The sequence below is a fragment of the Coloeus monedula genome (assembly GCF_965178545.1).
Source record: "Coloeus monedula genome assembly, chromosome: 5".
Lineage (NCBI taxonomy): Eukaryota > Metazoa > Chordata > Aves > Passeriformes > Corvidae > Coloeus > Coloeus monedula.
In genome coordinates this window covers 48,131,955-48,146,465 of record NC_138785.1, presented here as the reverse complement: position 1 = coordinate 48,146,465, position 14,511 = coordinate 48,131,955, and the positions used below count along the sequence as shown (strand labels likewise).

The 14,511-nt window shown below is 42.3% G+C and overlaps 2 protein-coding genes across 6 annotated transcripts in view; one reads left to right on the top strand and one right to left on the bottom strand.

Annotated features, from left to right (window-relative positions):
* SCFD2 (sec1 family domain containing 2) overlaps nucleotides 1-869 on the bottom strand; it is a 195,409-nt gene extending 194,540 nt beyond the window's left edge. The window contains exon 1 of the mRNA XM_082281240.1: nucleotides 127-869. Coding sequence (XP_082137366.1) covers nucleotides 127-862 — 736 coding nt within the window. The 5' untranslated portion in view covers nucleotides 863-869. The remainder of the gene's footprint in view (nucleotides 1-126) is intronic.
* A 2,987-nt stretch (nucleotides 870-3,856) lies between these two features.
* Nucleotides 3,857-14,511, top strand: part of FIP1L1 (factor interacting with PAPOLA and CPSF1) — a 38,271-nt gene continuing 27,616 nt past the window's right edge. The window contains exons 1-7 of one of the 5 annotated variants that reach the window (XM_082281472.1): nucleotides 3,857-4,132; nucleotides 4,822-4,861; nucleotides 7,220-7,277; nucleotides 9,793-9,896; nucleotides 12,172-12,233; nucleotides 12,431-12,538; nucleotides 13,674-13,804. In XM_082281472.1, the coding sequence (XP_082137598.1) occupies nucleotides 4,051-4,132; nucleotides 4,822-4,861; nucleotides 7,220-7,277; nucleotides 9,793-9,896; nucleotides 12,172-12,233; nucleotides 12,431-12,538; nucleotides 13,674-13,804 (585 nt within the window). In that variant the 5' untranslated portion in view covers nucleotides 3,857-4,050. The remainder of the gene's footprint in view (nucleotides 4,133-4,821; nucleotides 4,862-7,219; nucleotides 7,278-9,792; nucleotides 9,897-12,171; nucleotides 12,234-12,430; nucleotides 12,539-13,673; nucleotides 13,805-14,511) is intronic. The other 4 variants (XM_082281471.1, XM_082281469.1, XM_082281468.1 and 1 more) reach the window with 4 other exon arrangements.

Below are 14,511 nucleotides of genomic sequence, written 5' to 3'. Positions count from 1 at the left end.
CCAAGTGGAATATGGACTTTTGGTAATGCCACGTCACCAGGGTTCCCACAACGACCTGACACCCTCCCGGTGGGGTGGGCATGGGCCCCCTAGAATGACAGCCCATACCAGCTGCAGATTTCTTACCAGCGAGGTCCAACGTCCTGTCCACAAAGATGACAGAGGCCTTGTTGGTGGCTGTCCTCCTCCTGTTTCTGGCTGGTGTGTAGCTTGCCAACTCAGCGGCAACGACTCTGCTGAAGGTCCCCACAGCGAAGCTCTCCTCCCGCAGGCCCAGGACGGTGAAGAGAGAGTCGAGGTCGCTCACCAGGGACCGCACCGCCGCCCGCAGCCCGGCGGGCAGCGCACCCAGCCCGACCTCCGCGGGGCCGGGGCCGCCGGGGCCGGGCAGCGGCGGAAGGAGCGCTGCCAGGGCGGGCAGCAGGCAGAGCTCCGCCGAGACAGGCGCCAGGAGCGGCGGGCCCCGCAGCACCACCTCGGCGCAGCCGCCCTCGCCCATCCACCGCCGCAAGGTCTCCTCCAGCTCGGCCGCCCCGCCGCCCTCCGCCTCGTCGCCGCACACCAGCACGCAGTGCCGCACGGCGCCCTGCTCCAGCACGCCGCGCACCGCGGTCGCCGCGCCGCCCCGCAGCGTCCCGCTCACCACCAACACGACGCGGGCCACCCCCGCCGGCACCGCCGCCCCGGCGGACAGTGCGCTGACAGCCAGCGCCCCGGCCGCCAGCAGCTCGCCCGCCCCGCCGGCCCAGTGCAGCGCCTCGGCGGAGGGCGCGTCCATGAGGACGGCGGCGCGGTGCGCCCGGGCCAGCACGGGCTCCCAGGCCCGGCGGCTCAGCTGCCGCAGCAGCTCCGGCACCGCCATGGCGGTGACAGCCACAACACTCCACACGTGCCCGGCGCGCCGCCGGCGCCGCGCGATGACGTGTCGGGCGCGGGCTGGCTGCGGGCCGGAGAGGCGGGGCGCTCGTGGTGCCCGGGAGAGCTGCGGCTGCCGAGGGCCCGCGGCTGTGGCACCGTCCCGCCACCTGCCCTGGTGACACCGCGGGAACTGCTGCTTCCCCGGCACTTTAAATGGACGGCACCGGAGAGACGAAACTTTCCTCACTGCTCCCTGCCCTACAATCGTGTATTTCTTGTGTTAGTGTGAACGAATGCATTGGTGCATGTGCTCAGTAAATACGACTTTTCTCTGTACAGTTGGACACGTATGACAAATTAGTTTAATTCCACTTCCGCCTTTAGAAGCTTTTGGTCTCGAAATCAGTTTCAAAGCTAACTAGAAAAAACCGCCATAACAAGCATCTACAGTTTCTTCTCCGCAGAGAATGGATGGCTCGCTTGCAAATCTGTGTTCTACACAGTGTTCGCTTGGGCAACCTCCCTAGTACAGAGGAAGATACCTTTTCTGACATAGCAGGATTATCAGCATTAATAAAGAGATACTTAATTAGTTCACCCTCCATCTTAACTGCTGTTCTTCAGTCTCTTACACGTTCAACTGGTTTCAGAACACTGAAAAACATGAGTAGTGAAGAATCACTAGATTTCCAGTAATTAAATCAGATCCTTTCCTTTCAGTGTTCTCTGTTCACATTCCTACCTGGATGCATTCTTCCCTATCTTTGTTCTGTTCTAGCACCAATCTGTTATTTCAACCTTAGGGCATAAGGTTCATGATGCTAGAAAAATATGTAAGCTAATACCCTTGACTATTTTGATTTGAAAAATTAATGCTAAGAAAGGATGGGGGATAGTTAACCGCTGGGCCCCCGAGTTTATAAACAAGTAGAATTATCCTCCTCTCAGATTGCATTACCTCAGAGATTATGTATATCTGAGTTTTTGCTTTATGGTTGAGTGCCACAGACAAAATTTAGATAAAATATGGCTTGCCCAGCAGTTCTAAAGGGGTTCTTTACCTTTAAAACCATTTAAAAAGGTATGGGGGGGGGGGGAGTGGTGTTGACTTCTTCTAAAAGGTTGAGGGTTTTTTTCAGACATTATTGTGAAAGATGCTTTTTAAAGAAAACAAATAGATTTTTGGTTTATTAATACTGTATAGATTGCAACTAGTTCTGCATATGCCAGTGTAGAAAAAAATAATTACTAGCCAGAAGACAAAATGAGTTTAATCAGTTTAAAGCACAATGGTTAAGTTATGAAATAAAATTATCTACATAGTTTTTACATCTTATTTTATCCCATGTGCAAGGTGACAACTACCTGTACTAAAGGGTTCCCATAAACTTGGTATCTTTTTGTGGGTTTCTGGAGTGTAACCCATGAGTACAGATGGCGATGCAGCTCGCAAAGAGGCATTCTGTCTTCAGCCTTTCAGCTACTCAAAGCCTTAGAAGAAACAGTTTTTACAGGCCACAAATGGTCAAGGTGGACTTTTACGTCACCACCAGCTCAGTGTGATTTCTCTTTAAAGGTTTCTACAAGGAAAACTGCTTGGAGTATCTGCATCAAAGTGTTTTAAGACATTTTATCTTCTTAGCCTATTCTTGGTTTCTATTTGTTGTGTTTTTCTCAAACATGGTTTTCTTTCTCCTTCCTTGTGTCTGCAGCCAAAGGAAACTATTAGAATTCTGCCGTGTCATTTAATGTCAGCCAAAACTGTGTTAAATGGCAAAGTAAACAAAACAGGAATGAAAATTCAGACACTGATATCACTAAGAGGCACTACATATACAGATTTGTCTTAGGAGAAACAAGTGACTCAAAATGGTGAAAAACACCTTTGCTGACTCCACAACTGTTTGTATAAAAAATGACATCACAAGATGAAAACCTACCCAATTACATCACATAATTCATTACCTGTACACAGTACTCAGATATTTAATTTTAGGTGAAAAAAATTTTGAGTGGGTTGGTTGTTCATGTGAACTCCAGTGAAATGTCATGCCATATGTGAAACTTTCAAATAAGCTCCCCTCACTGAGAGTTGTGTTTATGTTACCATGAAGTCCTCTAGTCTGTTTTCCCCAAATTGACCTGCTGTGAAAACCCGGGTCCCTGTTTTAGTTTTCATATATGTCCTGAAACATCACAAGCTCCTTTTGTACACACAACTTATCAAAACTTGTTTGGACAGTCGTTGGTACTTAAATTTTCCAATGAATCTTGCAGTTGCTGTCTAGCATTCACAGATGGAAAGTGAGAAAATCACCAGGAAAAATGGCTCACTACTTCCCACCGCTTTTAAAACAGATCAATTTCTTCATGAAATTCATAGAAACACTTTGAACATAGAAACACTTTGGAATACTCACAGCACACAATGAATGTTACACTCTTATTGTAGCTAAAAATAAAATCAGGAAATTTGTGGAGGAAAGAAAAATCTATGAAGAGTTGTTAAACCTAAAATACTACGTCCAGCTGGGATAGTCCCTGAGCCGAGGGACAGTACTAGCAGAAGCAGCGTGTTTACCCCGTGGTTACGCTCCCCCGGCAGCTGCCATCAGCCGCCAGTAGATGCACGGTACCGGAGTGTACGTGTGTAGCCAAGTCCTACTTCTGGAGATAGGCATGGATGTTCTCGAGGAGATCGCCATGCTGCCAGTGATCTCTGCTCAGCGCACGGACGGGCGTTCAGGGACGCAGGAGAGCACAAGGACCACCGAGAGCAAAGGGCAGCGAGAGGAAGGGAAGGCGGCTCTCGCAGTGCGCCTCGGGAGAGCGGCGAAAGCACAGCCGCGGTGAGTGGCAGCGCACGGACGGTGCCAGGCCGGCTCGGCGGGGAGGGCAGTCCCGGGGCCGGGCCCGGCCGGGCCGCCCCCCGCAGCCCGTGCCCGGGGCGCCGCGGGGCCGGGCCGGGCCCGCTTCCTGTGCGTGTCACTCACGCGGGGGGGAGGGGAAGCGCCGGGCGGCGGCGGCGGCGGATCCTCCGCGAGAGGCCGCGTTGGGCGTTCGCAGCCGCCCGCCCGTGCACCTCCCGGCCGCGGCCCGAGGCGCGGGGGAGCTCGGGGGCGGTGCGGTGGGGCGGCCCGGCGGCGGGAGGCGCTGCCGGGGCCGGGCCCGCGCGTCCCGCGGGAGGCGGCCATGTCTACCGGCGAGGCGGAGCGGCTGTCGGCGGACGCCGATGGGGCCGCCGGGGACGAGGAGGAGGAGTGGCTCTATGGCGGTACGGACCTTCCCCGACCCCCGTGCCCAGCCCGCCTCCCCAGCGGGCCGGCCCGGCGCCGCCGCGGCGGGGGGGCCGTGCGGGGGTGCGCAGGCCGCGGCGTGCGCCGCCTCGCCGGGCCGCTGAACAAGTTCCCCCCATCCCGCCGCCCCCGTGGCTGCGCAGCTTCCTCTCTCCTCCCGGCCAGCCCCCGGTGGCGGCGGCTCCTGGCCCCTTCCCCTCCCCGGTCTCCGCTGTCGGTGCCGCGGGCCCTTAGCCCCGGCCGCGCAGGCCGAGGCGTGCTGGGCCTCAGCGGCGAGAGCCCCGCGTGGTGTCCCTGTCCCCACAGGCACCCCTGGGGGCCCGAGCTCTCCCTGGTGTCCTCCTGCCCGAGTTCCCGGCGTTGAAGTACTGAAACAGCCTTAACCTTTTATGTATTAACTTTTTTTGCAACTTTAGGCACTATATTTACGTTCGGATGGTAATGAAACATATAAACTAAACCTTGCCCATGTGGTAGACCTGTCAGTGCAGAGCACTGTGAGCACTCAGGGGTCTGCTCAAATGATTTCACAATTGAAATGTTAAGAACATGTCTCAATAGTAATCTGAAGAGTTGCCCTAACATTCTACATGTGAAGATAATCTGTCACAGTTGATATCCTGGGAATTTTATTCTTAAATAGTGTGTTTCTTTTCTCTTATGGTAGATGAAAATGAAGCAGAGAGACCAGAAGAAGAAAAGTCTAGGTGAGTATCCTGACAACTGGAAGCCCTGTAGCATGGTTGCACAAAAATTGTATTCACTACATTCTTCTTTCCAGCTGCTTGAAAGTTGGTAGTAGCTGAACATGCTCTGGTGTCTTTGAAAATGTCCTTAAGATAATATGTTTGGACTTGCTTTTCTGTGAAGTGGCTTTACCGGTGAAATTGTGTTACTTAAGTGTGAAAGTTATTTAACTGTATGGACAGCAATTACCCCTCACAAAATGCCAACAGGTTTGTTGGCACAATTATTTTTGTAATCATTGTGCTTTATGGTCTTAACAATGGATCAGGACTTGATTTGTTTGAGATAATTTAGCAACTGAAAAACATCCTGTGTCCCAAAGAGTTTGCAGTGTAGTTACAAAAACAGGAATACAAGGAAGCAGATGAAGATTACAAGGCAGTGTCACATACAGATTACATCTGCTTACGTTTTCAGGGTTGGTTTGGTTTTTTTTTACCAGTGAGACAGTATTTGAAAGAAATTTAGGAAAGCTATGGAAGTATTTGGAGGGAGCCTGTTTTAGTTACAAAGAGCTGTATGAGAGCACAAAGATGCTGCCTTGAAAACCTAACAAAGTTAATGGAGACTAGTAACAAGGACTGACTGGAAAAGGGAGTCATTCACTTGTGCTGAATGAAGGAAATTCTCATAATTGGTAAAATGTGGAAATTGTTGATTGTCAAGATATATTAAACAAATAAAGTGAAAGTCAATACATGAAAACATACACTGTTATTTTCTATAGATGTTTCAGTTTTTTCAATGAGAACTCTTGCATTTAGTTAGCCTTAGTGGACTGCTTGTTCATAAGCTTGCTCAGTTGCTTTTTTGAGTTCATGTCAACTTTTGACAAGCACCTATTGATAAAGCAGGAATAACCTCCACCACATGACTATATATGATACCACTGTGAAATGGCTACTAGGTGTAATTATTTGATTCCTATTATTTCTGTAGTATAAGAAACAGAGTTGTTTTCTGTCCCTTTTTCCCTGTCACTTAACAGGTTTTTAGACCTCCATTGCATTCGTCTTGAATCCCATCTCTTCCAGAACAAAGAATTCTAGTCACTTACTTGCTCTTTATGTAGAAGCTATTCCATATCAGTTGATTCCTTATGTTCAGTTACCTTTTCTTGACCTGTCATCTTTGTCAGTATTACTGTTATTTAGGAAAATCACTTGCATGGAGGGCAAAATAATCTTTAGAAACAGTGTACTCCAGTTTTTGGTCAATAGTGTCTAGTTTGGCATTTGGCTGTCTCAATGCATAGTTTTGGACAAAAAGCGTAACAAATACTAACTTAGGCATCTTAGGAGTTGTGTTTGGAACTGTGAAAGTATGGGGACAGTTCACCTGTTAAAAGTTTTGGTCTCTGGCCTCTCAGTTTTGGCATTGTTTGTGTACACAAAAAAGTGGGAGGTGTTATTCAGGTTCTGTAGCTAGTCTGTTGTTTTACCAGGTGATGAAGTGAAATGATCAAGCTTGAATGCTGAGTCAATAGCTGGGCTGTATTGGGTGCAACACTCATGAGTGTGTTGCCAACAGAGTATGGGATTAGAATCATTCTATTCAATAAAAATTGGCAATTGCTCACTCTGTTTCAGAAGTACCTTTTTAGTGAAAGACTACGGTTTCCCAGCTTACTCTGGTATTTGTGGTGCAGCATCCTAACAGCTAATGGGACTGTGGAAGTTAAAATATTGCTGTGTAAGAAGCAGCAGTAGGTAGGCCCAGTGAGACAGCTCATTTGCATGGATGTCACAGTACTCGTCCTTTTAGATGGACTAGTAGTTTTAAAATTTTTACAGTTCTCAGTCTACTGTTAAAATATAATGGAATTAGTCATTGAATTGTAACTATTCCATATGGTAGAAGAAAATTTCACAATGCTGATGTGGGGATTCTGTTTCAGTGAAACATTACCTATGGGTGTTTAAATGTTTTTTCCATTATATCTTTAGTAAGTGTAGGTCTGCAGTGAAAAAATACCTAAAAAACTTATTCTCCTTTCATATGTTACAAAGTATTTCAGTTTGATTTCAAAAGAAGATGCAACTGTAATGGCTCATTACTTCCAACTATTCTACAAACATCCAGTTAGTATGATTTATGATAGCTAAATATTGCTAATATAAAGTTATATTCGTCTAGATTTTTTAATATGTTGGCTTTGTTTTTTAATTAGTGCAGAAGACTACTGGAGCCTTGGCTTTTTGTCTGGAATGATGTAGCAAAGCTTTCTTTCATCATTTCAGGGTTGGTTTCATCATTTGCTGATACCTGTGAAATAATATATACCTAGGTTCATCTTCTCGTGTTTGTTTTTGTTTAAGTGCTCCACCCCCACCTGGAAGTGAAGAGGAAGCTGCAGAAAATGGCGTTGTGAAAACGGTAGTTTTAAATGTGTTTCTGAAATACTACTTTAATATGTTTTGATTCTGTGACTTATCGGGAATTGATTATGTGACTAGGACTTACATTTAAATGAATTGATACCTAAGTGTGTGCTCTTTTTTTTTCTATAATGTGTTTGTGATCTGCAGAAACTGTAGAAATGACTAAATTAGGACATCAAATTTCCAGCTGCAGTCCACTTTTTAAATCTAACTTACAGAAAATAAATGAACTTCATAGTAAATGGTGTTCATGAAGGTTCAGCAGCAGCTTAGGAAAATGGGTGTTGTTCAAGCTGGTTGAATAGGAACAGGTGAATATTTCTGTGAGGAGGGAACTATGAAATCATTGATTTTAAGTGAAATGGGTTTTGGTTGAAAAGGTACATCGTCCAGGCAAAATTTTATTTCCTGTTTAATGCCTTTTTAATGGCATCTGTGTGGGTTGCCTGGTGAGTGATGAATTTGCACTTCTCAGCCATATGGCATTGAAAGACTGTGTTCAGCTGTTATTTACAGAATATCCATACTGATCTAGACTTACCCTATCTCCCCTGCCTCAAGAATAGCCTCTTCATTGTTATGTAAATTATATTAATGTTGTGTAGCAAGGATGAACTGCACTTCTAAGGAGCTGTTGATTTTTGTCCAATTTCTAGACCAGGCAACTTAATAGATGGTATAATAGACAAGGGCTAGCACTCAGCTGTGCATGAATAACTGCAGGCTGCCGGGGCAGAATCACCTTGTCTTTGATGTGTTCAGCCTCTTGCTGAAGGATTCCAATATGTGAATATGGGTGATTTGGTTGGAAAAGTTCACTTGGATTCCACAAAGTTTTTGAAGAAGTTCCTCACTAAAGGATTTTAAAAAACTATTCAGTGACAAAATGAGTCCCACATGGATAACTGACTTGGAATAGATAGAAAACGCAGGGCAGAAGTCAAGGTTCTGTTTCCACAGTGAAGGAAAGTCACCTCCAGGGAAGATTCTCTGGAATTTTGTGCTTATCTGTGCTGTTTAATATATTTACTTGGAAAAGAGTGAAGTTGTGAAATCACAAGTTTTCTGATGCTACAAAGTTAATCAAGATAGTATGATCAAGGGCCAACTGTGAAGAAGTGACTGGTTAATACATGGTTATTGAATCCTGCATAGAAAAAGAAGAGTGATGTTCCTTGGGGGAAAAAATAGATTTAGAAATAAAATTATCTGAATTGATCATTACCACTTAGGAGGGACACATTAAATGCTATTCAGGAGTCTAAAAAGCAGTTAAACCTTGCCATGTAGCAGAAGGTGAATATAGAACAAAATGGAAGATATCATACCATAAATTCATGGTTCAGTTGCATCCTGAATTCTGACTGCTGTTTTTTCCCCTCATTTCATAAAGGCTTCACTACAACTGGGAAAGTTGAGAGAAGAGCAGCAATAGTCATCAAGGTAGTTTTCATACATGGAATGGCTGAGTAGCCAAGAACTTCTCAGCTGGGAAGACAGGCATGTGTAGGATATGATGGAGGCTAACAAATCATATGGGAAGACTATAAATAAGAATTCATTCCTCGTAGTTTCTTCTATAAGAGAACTGGAACTTTAAAATGAAGATCATAGGATTCAGGATGAAAACAAAAGAGGTTGGATCTTCATGCAGCAAACAGTGCTGTGGAACTCCTCTCCAAAGAGTGCCACTGCTGTGAGTTATATGAGTCCAAAGGAAGTCTGGACTAGTACTTGAGAGTAAGATCCATTGAGGGTTACAGAAGAGACAAACCATAACGGGCTTAGGAAATGTCCTGAGCTGATAATAAGCAGCAGCTGAACAAATTAGGGAGGAGCATCATATGTGCTTTTTTTCTCTTCCCTGTGGTCTCTGTAAGGGGAAAAACGAACCAAAACACCAAACAAACCTGAAGCAGTGGACTAGATGAACTCTTGGTATGAACTGGCACAACTGTTTTTACCAGCAAGCTTGAGAGCTATGGGGCAGCATACAGCATGTTCTTGTATCTGATTTTTCAAGTCTGTTTGCTGAAATGTCTCAGTAAGCTTTATGTAGCTTACTGATGTTAGGAACGAAATAGATTTCTCTGAAGTGCAGTGTTCATCATCAACTGGAAAAACTTACTTCAGTTACTCTGGATATATAACTGATGATGGTGAGAAGCTAGTCTTGCATATCTTTTAGTTCTTTCCTGAATGACAGGGTAAGAGTAGAACCAATGTGTATGAGCTAGATAGAGGGAAGAAGGGTATTAGATAGTGGAAACTCTCTTATGCTTGAGAAACTGAACTTAGTATTAAAGACACTTCTCTGTTTTGATCTAGATGTTTCAGATGCTTGTAATCTCCTAAATTTACTGTTAATACTACTCAATTTTAATGTCTAGGAAGAGGAGAGTTTTCTTCTTTCAAAGACTTGTAGAATGGATAGTTTTGTCTGGGTTGTTTTTCCATTGTGAAGGTAAGTGACTGCTTTTTTGTCTAAGCAGTGACTTTTTCTTTCGTAGAAGGTGGCAGAGGCTGAGGATGACAGTGATAGTGATAGTGATGATGATGAAGATGATGTTCAAGTCACCATAGGGGATATTAAGACAGGAGCTTCACAGTTTAGGTAAGTCATTTGCAAACATTAACTGGGGAAACTTTTAAGATTATATTTAATTATTAACGCAGTCTCTTTAATACTTGCCATTTCTTTGCCATTTTTAATATTTATATTTTTTAATTTATTTTTCATTTTTTATCTTTATTTTTGCTACATATTTGCCATTTAATACTTGCCAAAAATGTCAAGTTGTATGCACAATTACTGTCAATGAAGAATTTTTTCAGCTCTTTAACAAGTTTTTAATGATACAGCAGCTTGAAAACAAGTGAAATGAAATCAGTGGAGTACAAGGAGGAGTTTTGTATGAGTTTAAATTGTGTTTTCAGATTTTGAGAAATAATTGTATTAAGTTTGTAAAGGAGTGAGTTGGTTTTTATTATGGAATGGCTATGTTATATAGCATTTTTAGGGTTGTTACTGTGACAGTGACATTGTTGTTGCAAAGGATATAGTGGCAAGAACATGAGAAGTGTTTGTCCCTCATCCTGTTTGTAGTAGATACAGTTCTAATTAGACCTCTGTAGTTTCAATCCCTAGTGATGTTCTCAAATAAGATTTTAAGGGTGGAGTTGCAAGTCTCTGGAGATTATTTCTCAAAATCATGGTTTAGGCATTTGTACTGTTTTTGCTGCTTTTATTGCCCCATATCCCTTCTGGTCTTGAAAAAGGGCTTGTTTTTCCCTGAACACTTTTGTACAGTGCTAATTTTACCCAAAATTATGAAATAATATTTTTCATTGCATGGAAGTTTTCTGAGGGAAATGGTTCATTTGTTTTTCTTGGCAATCCTATTATTTTTATGCTTATTAAAACCAGAGTTACTAGGGTGCCGTTTCTTAATAGAATTATGACAGGTCAGCAGGTAGGTCTGACTCATGTATATCATTGTGTTTTTAACTTTAGAATGCAGGTGATTTACTCCTGTTTGAAACACAGTATTTTTAAACTTTCAGTATTTCATATCCTAAAATACTGTGCAAATCAATGTAATGTAAAAAACCCTATTCTTTCAGTTCTTTATTTTTCTGTTTTCAATAACTTGCAGTATTCTTGTGGTCTAGGCAGTGACTTCAAATTTTGTGGTACTAAAGCAAAACTAGATTTATATTCTCAGTGGATTTGCTGATGTTCTTTCCATGTATGCAGGAAACAATGAGCATATGATCCTAAATCTAATTAGAGTAGAAAGTTTTATATAGACTAGCCTGTTTTCTGAAAAACCTTTTTTTCTGGGAAAACTGGATGGAAAGTTCACAGAAGGGCAGTAATCTAAAACAAACTGAACATTGCTGTTCATTTTAACTGCAGTAGAACAAGTCTATTTTATAGGATTAAGCAATTTTTCATATAGTAGTCAACTGCGGTTTAAAAAATCCCTATAGATTTGTTTGACAAAATCATGCACAAATACAGTGTGGCAGATCAGAAGGGTAAGTGTTGTGTGCCAGTTTTGTGCTGTTGTAGCACTTGGAAGAAAACTAGAACTGTGTGAAAGTGGATACTGTAAAGTATACCCTGGCTGCCTAATTACTTGCTAATCTCATGATGTTCATGGGTCATCTGTGAGGATAAGTTACCTTGCACACAAATGGTAGGGAAATCCAGCTTTTAATGTTACAAATGAACAATACTGTAATTCCTAAGATAGTTAAATCTATTCAGTAGTTAGATTTCTGAGTGCATTTTTATGAAGAAAGCTCTCAAGTATTTTAGAAAGTGAAAAATTACTTACTTTTCTATTGGTCACAAGGATAGACGATTACTAGTACACTGAAACAGCACTTCAGTCATTTTAGAGAAGTGCTTGTATTTTCCACTTCTGTACAAATCAAATGGAATAGTTATGAAAAGAGAAAATTATCCATCTAAACCTTTCCTTTTTATTTTTAATTTATTTTGGTTTTACTCTAATCCCCAGACTATCATCTGTATCCATATATGAACTGCATTTTTCCTTTCTCTCTCTTCTTCTGGTTCTGTCCATTCTTGTTTCTATCAAGGTCTTTATCCTTTCAACTCAGGAAGAGTGACTGGGACTTGCTTCACTACTGTATATTAGTTGGAGAAGTTGCTACTGAGCATAGAAAGGTACTCTCTCTTCCTCCTAGGCTGATCTCTTTACTTTTACAGTTACCAGCTTGGAAAGCTAGAGATTCAGGATGGTGATTGAGCCTGGGTCCAATTTGTTTCTGGATCTAGCTCTCTCTTGTTTTGTGTTTTTCTTCTGGTTTAAAAGTTTTCTTTGTCTAATTCATTTTTTTTTGTTAATTTCTTAAAGTTATGGAGCAGCACCTGTGAATCTCAATATTAAGGCAGGAGGACGAGCTTATGGATCTTCTGGTAAGAAAATTTACACAGTAATATTAGTATAAAATGAAAAAAAGGTTGGATTGGTTTGGATTAAGGAAATAATTGTTACTTTTAAGACTTCTTGATAAATTTGTCTGGCTTCTTATTTCTATTCTGAGTGTAATGCTACTGATAAAATTCCATTTGGTAGAGACAGAAGGCTCTAAATGTCTAAGTTTTCTTTGCAGGTGCAAAAGTTAAAGGACTGGATCTAGATGCACCAGGGAGTATTAATGGTGTGCCACTTCTGGAAGTAGATTTAGATTCTTTTGAAGATAAACCTTGGAGAAAGCCAGGTAATGTCTGGTTTACGTTAACTGATACGTAGGTCTTCGGTAGGTTATTTTAATAGGGATTCCTACTGACTGCATGTAGATGTCATCTTACCTATGCCTAGGAGGCACTGTACAGTATAACCTGGAAAAAGCAACTACATTACTTGTGCCTTCCTGCTGTGCCACAGTGTGTTTGGTGTGCTGTGTTTCTTAGTACACATCCCGATCATATATCAGGAGGAAGAGACAGGCCATTTTTTTAATACATATATATCCTGAACTTTCCTTGGAAATCTGTGTTTCTGTGGAGGTTACTGCCATTGCTCTGTGCCATGGAACACAAGATAAAGCAAAATGGAGAATAGTTCTAGCAGGTCTTAGCAGGAAGAATGGCGAAACGTAGCTGCCCATGCTGGATTGTGTTAGTGCATAGACAACCGTGAGCTTTGAATAAGAAACTCGGACTTTCCACACGGACTTTCCTTGGGTCTCCTCTGTATTGTCTTGTTGGCTCAAGTGGTTTGTCCAGACTTTTGTAATTATACCAGCGTTGATTGTTTTTTTAGTAGCAGTACGTCTTGCTGCTGCATATAGTTTTTTCCTAGTGTTTGAGTATTGCTTTGGTAATAAAAATAGTATTTACAAAATGGAAAAAAAAGAATTATAATTATCTAGTGTTTGAACTGTTAGCTATATTAAATATATTCTGTGCATTTGAGCTACAACTGTTCTCTCTCTTACAATAAAAATACTTCCTGGCATCAAATGAAACTAGGAGCCCAAACAAAATGAGAAGTCAAGTACAGAACAAGCAAAACAAAAGGGAGTGGTTCTTCACTGAACGTAAAGCAAATCTATAGATCTTATATTTATCTTATTGTAAAGATATGGGGGATTATAATATCCTGTGATATTCTCTACTCTTGGTCCCCACTTCATGATGCTAGGCAATCTATTGTTTCTGACTAAATTTTAATGGTTTTATTATCTTAGCCATGAATTCTCTGTGTCTATTGATTAATTGTGCCTTTCAGTTGTGCTTTTTTAGATCAATACCTGTTCAGTTTTGATGCTCCAAATAGAGATGTATATATGTTTAGTGGAGAAAAGATGGACTTTGTAATGTCCTAAAAAACCTGTGCTTGTCTACTTAAAGGGGCTGATCTCTCAGATTATTTTAATTATGGCTTCAATGAAGATACCTGGAAAGCTTACTGTGAAAAACAAAAGAGAATACGAATGGGTCTTGAAATTTTGCCAGTTACCTCAACCACAAACAAAATTACGGTAAGCAGTGATTTTTTGGTACTGTACGTGGTTTTTCTCCCTGTAAAGCTGCTTGTGTGTCGTAAGCTTGTTCTGCCCGGTTCAGTACATTTGTTAGAGTTTTCACCTGACTCCCCCCCTGAACCTCGAGTGTTACTGTGTTGCTTCACTGGCAATTGTGTGGATAGTGTGACAGACAGCTACAGCTAGATTGCATCTGTACCTTTATTGAGATTGTGGCCCATCATTTAAGAGTTGTATGGTATCTTAATGGGCAATGTGTTATTTAACTTAGGCTGAAGACAAAGCTATGGAAGTAAGACCAAGTGCAGAGATTCTCGATGGCAGATACCATCTTTTTAAGGTGAATTTTAGTAAAATTTTGTTGGTTGCTCTCATTTTTCTTGAGTATTGCTTCCCATGCCAGCACAGACTGATAGAACAACAACTGCTATGGACACAGCCATTATTTCATACTCTCATCTTACGGTGACTTTCTGTATATGTCAGAAAATGTGGATTAAGAAGTGTTGCTTTGTTCGTCACTCTTCTGCAAGCATGTGAGTTAGTGGCCTGGTGAACTAACAAATTTCCCAGTGAAATTGTTTTTCTTGGTGGTTTATTTGTAGTTGTAGTGCATACTTTTGTGCAGATTAAAGAATTTGTGCAGATGTGGTGGGGAAGCTTTTGTAGATTATGGCGTGTTTATTTTTCCTGTGGCATTGTAG